Consider the following 8689-nt stretch of genomic DNA (forward strand, 5'->3'; position numbering starts at 1 on the left):
CCCCCTATCGGCATTTGATTTTCCATTAGCTTTCTGAGCATGGTGCTCCCCTCTCAGCAGGAGGGTTGTTTGAACCTAAGCAGAACATCTGAAGATAAATGCCATTTAAAAAAAAAAAAAAGTTTCTGCCAAAATCAGTATTGTATATCTGGTCGGTATCGAAAAGTCAATTTTTTATTTTACTCAAAATGCGATATTCGCCATGTTATTCTGACATGTTTTCTCCCAATCTTTCCAAACCATTGACAAACGCCAGTCTCCCTTCATTGCATTCATAATCGCAGATGAATCGCATTCAATTATGAACACGATATTGCTTAGCTTGTCAGTATAAGTGTTTTTATTAATGCCATTAATGTTTTTGTTAATACGGCGTATAGCACTAGTCAACTAAATGAATGTAACATGGCAAAGATGAATGCACATTTGGAAGTTTAATGTAATGGAAATGTCATTTTGGAATTTCTGTAGTCTAATATGATATTGTTGTTCATGTTCTTGTTCATGATGAAATTTTATTTTATTGTTGTAATTAATTAATTACAACAATAAACATGATGCTGGCCTTGTCCCCTTTTTCTGTCTTGGCTCAGCCCCAGGATCCTTACTAGGGCCCCACTCTACTGACGTATCTCTGATGATACCTGTATGGTTGAGCTTGGTAGTGCTCCCCTTGTTCCTGAGGGTCTTCTATGAGCACATCACTCCCACCTAAACGTCTGTGTTGCCCTCTCTTTCTGAGTACTATAGCCTTATTAGGTTGTGAGGCCATTATTGCTTCCCTATTAGGATCCTCCCACACTGCTTGAGAAATAGAAGTGGGCATGATTATCTAGAGTCTTGTGACTGCTTTTAGTTGGGTTGGCGAGGCTCTCCTCAGCTAGAGGGTTCTTACGGCTACACGCCACCCTCAGGTCCTCAGGCGCTAAGCTGAGCGGTCTCAGTCACATCAAGTCCTTGACCCGCCGTGGGTTTTGTGACTTTGTAGTAACGGTATTTATAAAATCCATATTTATGGTAAGTGCACATGCTAGTTCTCTGTGCACTTCTTTAAAATCCATATTCATGGTAGGTGTGCATGCTAAGCCTTTTGCGCACCTTTTTAAAATCCTTTTGGTAAGGGTGATGTGATGCTAGCCTCGTCCCCTTTCTCGGAGTTGGCTCAGGCCCTGATTTTTATCTTAGGTCCCAATCTCCGTGTGTGTCCTTTTTGATACATTTTTAGGCTGGGTGTTTGCTACTAAGTACCAGGAGTATCCTGTGATCCTCGGGCAGCTTGTTTTAAGAGCAGAAAGTAGACCCCTGGGTGACAGGCTAAGATATGGCTTTATGTCAGCCCTGATACTCGGCTGCATCCCCTTTAAGGAAACCTTTTATTCAGATTCCAAGCTTTGAGCTTTGCCCTGGGCTCAGGCTTCCTCAAGCCAGTCCCTTACAGGTAAGTTTTTGGCGCATAGCTCAGGCCTTTGGCCGCAGGAGATGATGTCACTGACAGCCGTCAAAGCGTCTTAGGGGCAATTCCCTTGAATTATTTGAGTTGGTACTTAGTGCTCACCTTAGTATTGGCATGCACTCCCCTCAGCATGGCAGCATCGGTATACCGTTCCCCAAAGCAACCTCTAGAGGATGCAGTTCCAAGTTCCCTCAGAAGGGAATGTCTCAGGTTACATATGTAACCATGGTTCCCTGAGAAGGGAACAAGACACTGCGTCCACTAGTCTCTTCGCCATGCTTCAGACGAAGAAGCGGATGATGTGTTCTCCCAGTGCCCTTTTATACTGTGGTCACGCTGGTCATGACGTCATAGGCTGTCGCCGGCCATGTCATGTTTATGTATGCTTCAGACACCGGTCTTGCCAAAGGCGTTCCCCAAAGTGACCTCTAGAGGAGCAGTGTCTCATTACCTTCTCAGGGAACCATGGTTACATAAGTAACCTGAGATGTTTTCACACTATTAAATCACATCTTAAAACTTATTCATTTCAACAGGCTTATCTGTGATGATTGTACATGTGTTGATTAGTTTTATTATTATTTTTTTTTAATGTATTTTGTAGTTTGCCTTGTTTGCTGTTGTTTAATGTTCTACGACGATTTGTAAAGTGACTGAGTGTCATGAAAGGTGCCTATAAATGTAACAGTAATTTAATAGTACTCTACAAATGTACATATACTGTTAAAATGTATGTTTTTATAATGTAAAACTTTATATGCACTGCTTAACTTTTGTGTTCCACCAGGAGTCGCTCAACATAATAAATATAATAAAACATGACGAGACTCTTGAACCTAAGAGAGAAAACTTTATTGAAAAATGCAAGCAAATACACATGACAAATGGACTGAAAAGTGAGATCTTTTATCTGACAGAAATATAAACAAAACCTTCAAACTGAATCTGTACAATAAACACACTGCAAGACAGGTACATTTGAAAGAGCCATTTAAAAACCCCAAATCAAACATGAAAGATTATATAGTAAAATATACATTTTAAAAAAGGAGAGCCTGTTATATGAATCTAATGTGAGCATATTTGGTTATCTTCAGTATATATCATGACAAAGACTTTGATACTTTGAGCATATATGAGCATCTGGAAATGAGCTGCATCAATACCAGCATTATTAAATCATAAAAAGAAGTTACATGAGAAATTATATCATTGATTAGGTTTCTGATTTGACAATATGTGCTTGATCTTGTTCGGCTCTTCTGGATCTGATGTCATAAATCAGAAGAATAACAGTAGCCACGCCCACCAGAGCAGAGAGGACCAATCGGATCACAGCTTCAGTAGAACCACAACACTGGACAGAGTCTGAGGAATAAACACATCAAACTGAGATCAGCTCAGTCTATAAACACTAATATCAGCACTCATATCAAGTGATATCAGCGCTGCCGTACCTGAACATGTGTGACAGACTTGACTGATGTCCAGATGTCTGGTCTGGTTGCTGAAGGGATTGGGATGAGATCCTGATGATAATGCTGGACAGTCTGTTCTGATGACAGAAACAGGCAGTGGAGCTAAAAACATAAGAAGATGAATGAGGATATTCTAGCAGACGAGGAAGAAACACTGAGAGTATAACCAAGGCTGATCAAATAGAGCATTTAAAATCTGATATATACATTTAATCTGTATTTAAAAATGTAACAATAAAACAATGTTTAAATGACAATGAATATTTATCTTCAAAGCTGGAATAAATATAACAGGTAAAACGGAAATGTAACTCACCATTAACAGTGAAAATATAACTCTTTCTCACATTGTTGTTCTGTACTTCAAAAACTCCAGTGTGTTGAGTTGTGATGTTTGTGATGGTCAGAGATCCAGTTTGATTGTTCAGCTTCAGTCTGCCTCTGAATCTCCCATCAAGAGCATCATCATACACACTGATTCTGTTGGTCTGTTTATTGATTTCAGCTAGTAAAGCGTTTGGAGGTACAAACCTCCACTGAATTACATTATTAACGGTCACTTCAGTATGACTAGCGGGAACAGTGAACTGATATCCCTCCATCACTGATATTTCATCTACATCACCAATCATGCATGAAGAACAACCTGAAATAGATCACAAATTAAGACTTTTAAATAACTTAAAGTAAACAGCTTGAAATTAACATTAGAAGAGAAACATCAAATCAAATGGAAATAGGCAAAATGGTGTGTGGATTAAGAATTGGTGGTGAATAAAATATGAAAAAGGAGAAATGAACAGTTAACGCACGTTGTACAGTGAGAATGAAACTCTTTCTGAAACAGTAGGTCTGTAGTTCATAAACTCCAGTGTGTTCAGGTCTGGTGTTCATGATGGTCAGAGATCCAGTTTGATTGTCCAGCTCCAGTCTGTCTCTGAATCTCCCATCAAGGACATAATTTACAGTGATTCTTCCATTTGCTATGCAAATTTTAGCTATGCTTTTATATCCGAACATCCACTGAATCACATCATTATTCATCCTTTTATGAAGACCAGTGTGTAGCGTGACTGGATCTCCCTCCGTCACTGACACAGACTCACCGAACACACCTGAAGATCAAACATAAACAGATTAAGACTTAAATAACTTGATTATTTGACTGAACTGAAGTTGATTTGAGCTCCACACAACATTAGACACAGAATACACTTTTACTTCAGATGAGAATCACGTCACAACTGAAACTAAAGCTGCTGCTGTTTGAGCTTCAGTGTTTAATATAAAAGACATTTAGAAAATAAATAAATACATAAAAAGCACATTTCAAGCTCACCAACAAGATGCCACAAACAGAACCAACATATACAAAACATATTCAACTGTTTCAGTCCACAAATATTAAAAGACAAACTCTTCAGGACTGGTTCAGTAAAATGACAGATGAGCTGATGCGAGGCTGATCTGTAGTAAAGTGATGTGAAGCTCTGCTGTCAGTCAGAATAACTGCCTATGTTGATATACGTGACCATCAGCAGCTTTGTTTTTTAGCACTATTTCATAATGTTTGACCTTTGCGGTTATCAGCTCCTGTTGGCCACAACGTCCTGTAGTCACAGTTTTGTTCATTTTTTTAAATTTTGCTTTCTGTGTCTGTTCAACCTAGTCTCACGGCAGTTTGTGACAGTCACGAAATTCAATCTATTGTTTCATGGACACGAATTTCCTTTTTTTTTCCTCGTCTCATGTAATCTAATGTATTTCAATAGGAAGTATCTTTAGTGCCTGCAGCATGTTTTTCTTCTGGCACTCGGGGGCACAGAAGCTGTATTGTTTTTTTTCTCCCTCATTTGTTATTCTTTTTATTATTTTTTTTTAAGCATTACATTGACTTTCTGGCAAATACATTTTCCATCGCTTTGGTGTGTCAAATCTAATAGTAAATTCGTCCACACGCAAGACGATTTTCAAATCTTAAATGATTTTAAAACCATACAGACATGAAGACAGTTCAACCAATTTTTAGCCTTATAATCCTCTGAACGTGCACACTAGACGATTACACCAGACCACGAGACCACACACTTGTCGATTGTAGGAACGATTTCACAGTGACACGTGATCTCACGGACACTCGCGAGATCAGACGTGAATAGAGAAGAAAAACAAGCGGGCTTTCCTGGCGAGTTTTGTTTCACAGTGAAACAAAGTATAAAAAAGAATATGGGTGATGTTTTTCTCAGGACTCTGCTTTCATGGCATGTTTATGTCTGCCAAGTTTCAGCTATAGAAGCACGCAACATCCGGTAAGTGATGCTTGCTTGCTCTCATTGGATATCGCGGGTGTCATGTAAGGGGCAGCCCGATCAAGAGTCGTAAATATCAATCATATTTGATATTTACGATTTGAGTTCCGTCTCGATCGGGAGCAGATAAATAATTGTAATGACACCACACAATAGAGGATTTTTGGCCAAAAAAAATAGCTTGCGACAAGCCGTGAATCGGGCCACAACTCCGATCATTCGGGGATGCAAATCGGCCTTTAAATCGTCTAGTGTGCGGCCAGCCTAAGCTGGTTGAAGTTTTGAGGTGGGTACAGACGTCTAAGACACGGCTATGCGACAAAACTTAACTTAGAACACAAAACTAGATGGCATTTCTCATGGTTTTGGAGGAACAGCTGGGTTGTGTATTCCAAGATGTGTTGTGGTAAAAATAGGAACAGGTAGCGCCACTAGCTCACCGAGTGCAACTATTTTACGTCATCAAAATAATGGTGCCCCCCATAGTCCAAAATATGTATAAAATGACGTGAATTTTTTACATAACATAAATCTTTCATGGGTTTTCTACTACATATCTCAGTAAGAGACATCATTTATATGTAGCCATACAAATCTTAATACCCAGGGATCCCTTTAACAGCCCTAGCTTTGCATCGCCTGATGTGGATGACATGCAGAAAAGGAAGATCATGTACATGTAATCAGATACATTACTCTTTGTTGGGCTTAATCACTAAAAAGTTTAGATCTGAATTCAAACTTGATCTCACAGTAAAATCACAGTTTAGTTATTTCTATATGAGAATAACAGTGAATATTAATCCTAATTTAACCAATAATTTATTACATAGTACCAGAACAGAAACAACTGAAAGCATAAAAACACATTTCAGACTCACCAACCAGACGCCACAAACAGAACAAAACAGTCCAAAACATCTTCAACGGTTTCAGTCCACAAGTTATATGAAAATACAAACTTCAAAACTGGTTCAGTTATAAAATGACAGATAAGCTCTTATGAGGCTGATCTGTATTAAAGTGATGTGAAACTCTACTGTCAGAACAACCACCTATTTATTCAGTGTTACTGCATGTGACCATCTAGCCTCTTCATTCTAAAAAAAACAAATCACACTCTGAATATTGTCGCTTTAAGTTCTAGATGGCCTAAACTTCCTGTAGATCAATGGTGTTGTTTTCAACAGAAGTAAACTGACCCATAACATGATCAGTGACTAGAGAAGTTAAAAGTGTCTTAAAGCAGTGTTTGATCTGCTCATGAGATCCTGAGAGTGTTTGGCTCTGCTCTCTCCTGTAACTGTCTTCAGCTCATTTGTTCTTCATTTATTATCAAATGTTTCCATTGTTTTGAGACTCAAAATAGCAACCTTCAGTCTCAGTTCAAACTGACTCCATTCATCACTGATGAAGCTTCAGATTTCAGTCTTTGAGGAATATAGAAATATATGTTGTGTCTGAGTCCACAAGCTCTGCTTAACTGTACACTCACCTAAAGGATTATTAGGAACACCTGTTCAATTTCTCATTAATGCAATTATCTAATCAACCAATCACATGGCAGTTGCTTCAATGCATTTAGGGGTGTGGTCCTGGTCAAGACAATCTCCTGAACTCCAAACTGAATGTCAGAATGGGAAAGAAAGGTGATTTAAGCAATTTTGAGCGTGGCATGGTTGTTGGTGCCAGACGGGCCGGTCTGAGTATTTCACAATCTGCTCAGTTACTGGGATTTTCACGCACAACCATATCTAGGGTTTACAAAGAATGGTGTGAAAAGGGAAAAACATCCAGTATGCGGCAGTCCTGTGGGCGAAAATGCCTTGTTGATGCTAGAGGTCAGAGGAGAATGGGCCGACTGATTCAAGCTGATAGAAGAGCAACTTTGACTGAAATAACCACTCGTTACAACCGAGGTATGCAGCAAAGCATTTGTGAAGCCACAACACGCACAACCTTGAGGCGGATGGGCTACAACAGCAGAAGACCCCACCGGGTACCACTCATCTCCACTACAAATAGGAAAAAGAGGCTACAATTTGCACGAGCTCACCAAAATTGGACGGTTGAAGACTGGAAAAATGTTGCCTGGTCTGATGAGTCTCGATTTCTGTTGAGACATTCAGATGGTAGAGTCAGAATTTGGCGTAAACAGAATGAGAACATGGATCCATCATGCCTTGTTACCACTGTGCAGGCTGGTGGTGGTGGTGTAATGGTGTGGGGGATGTTTTCTTGGCACACTTTAGGCCCCTTAGTGCCAATTGGGCATCGTTTAAATGCCACGGCCTACCTGAGCATTGTTTCTGACCATGTCCATCCCTTTATGACCACCATGTGCCCATCCTCTGATGGCTACTTCCAGCAGGATAATGCACCATGTCACAAAGCTCGAATCATTTCAAATTGGTTTCTTGAACATGACAATGAGTTCACTGTACTAAAATGGCCCCCACAGTCACCAGATCTCAACCCAATAGAACATCTTTGGGATGTGGTGGAACGTGAGCTTCGTGCCCTGGATGTGCATCCCACAAATCTCCATCAACTGCAAGATGCTATCCTATCAATATGGGCCAACATTTCTAAAGAATGCTTTCAGCACCTTGTTGAATCAATGCCACGTAGAATTAAGGCAGTTCTGAAGGCGAAAGGGGGTCAAACACAGTATTAGTATGGTGTTCCTATTAATCCTTTAGGTGAGTGTATATATAGTTTAAAACACTATGACATATTTCTTTGTGTAAAACATTGCACTATGTGTATGCATGTAAAACAGAGCTGTCAGTTATATTCTATAAAGATTAAGGAAACCTTATGCAACACAAGTTAGGACAAAATTGCAGCAACATTCAATGTAGAAACACAAAAGAAAGAAATGCTTGTCTCCACAACACTGCTTGTGTGGTCAATCAGTTTCACAAGAAAAACCACACTGGTCAACTATATTTACCAGCTCAGTTTTGCTTGAGAACAGCACGACAAACAGTCTGGACCAACATTTTCCTGCAGAGAGGTTTCATTTTGACCCACAAACACAGCTACTCACTCTACATTCATACATACAAAGCTATGAATGTTAATGAGAACAGTGGCCTGGAAAGTTAATAATAAGATATGTGGCTTTGTGATTGAAGAAAATCTATTTGAAACACATGTGAGTTTACCTTGGTCTTTTCTTCTGAAGGAACCGAGAATTGTAGAGACCTGGATCAATGTTTCCTGAAATTCAAGTTAGGAAGCACTTACACAAAATCCTCATAATCTCAATGGGTTTATAACAGTAACGAGTGCCAGAAAAAAATACACTCAAGAAATTAAAGATCATTTTAGTGCATTAACGTCCAATAAGACAAAAAAAAAAAATCCTCTGTGATGACGGGCTTCCAGAGTTATTAACATCATAATCAAGACTGACTATAGCTATTAAAATAATGTAATTAAAA

General features: G+C 39.2%; 1 protein-coding gene across 4 annotated transcripts; it reads right to left on the reverse strand.

Annotated features, from left to right (window-relative positions):
* Positions 1 to 2285: 2285 nt before the first annotated feature.
* LOC306867687 (uncharacterized protein) lies at positions 2286 to 6284 on the reverse strand. 4 transcript variants are annotated; one of them, XM_079413511.1, is made up of 5 exons: positions 6122 to 6284; positions 3744 to 4046; positions 3248 to 3577; positions 2911 to 3008; positions 2286 to 2821 (listed from the first exon to the last, which is right to left on the reverse strand). In XM_079413511.1, exons 1-5 carry the CDS (start codon positions 6159 to 6161, stop codon positions 2786 to 2788), a joined length of 807 nt encoding a protein of 268 aa, XP_079269637.1. In that variant the 5' UTR covers positions 6162 to 6284; the 3' UTR covers positions 2286 to 2785. The 4 variants fall into 4 exon arrangements, with proteins under 4 accessions (XP_079269637.1, XP_079269635.1, XP_079269636.1 ...); XM_079413509.1 differs by having other exon boundaries at positions 2911 to 3033; positions 6122 to 6272; XM_079413510.1 differs by lacking the exon at positions 6122 to 6284 and adding an exon at positions 4271 to 4489 and having other exon boundaries at positions 2911 to 3033.
* Between the last annotated feature and the right edge of the window lie 2405 nt (positions 6285 to 8689).

Source organism: Barbus barbus (genome assembly GCF_936440315.1).
Source record: "Barbus barbus genome assembly, chromosome: 49".
Classification (NCBI taxonomy): Eukaryota; Metazoa; Chordata; class Actinopteri; order Cypriniformes; family Cyprinidae; genus Barbus; species Barbus barbus.

Bases quoted from the DNA above. Each gene is read 5' to 3' on its own strand.
- LOC306867687 (XM_079413509.1), bottom strand. From the start codon at position 6,161: ATGTTTTGGACTGTTTTGTTCTGTTTGTGGCGTCTGGTTG. The intron at 3,578-3,743 runs GTGCGTTAACTG...GATCTATTTCAG, and splicing joins TTTCATTCTCACTGTACAAC to GTTGTTCTTCATGCATGATT. The intron at 3,034-3,247 runs GTGAGTTACATT...TTATGTTTTTAG, and splicing joins TTATATTTTCACTGTTAATG to CTCCACTGCCTGTTTCTGTC.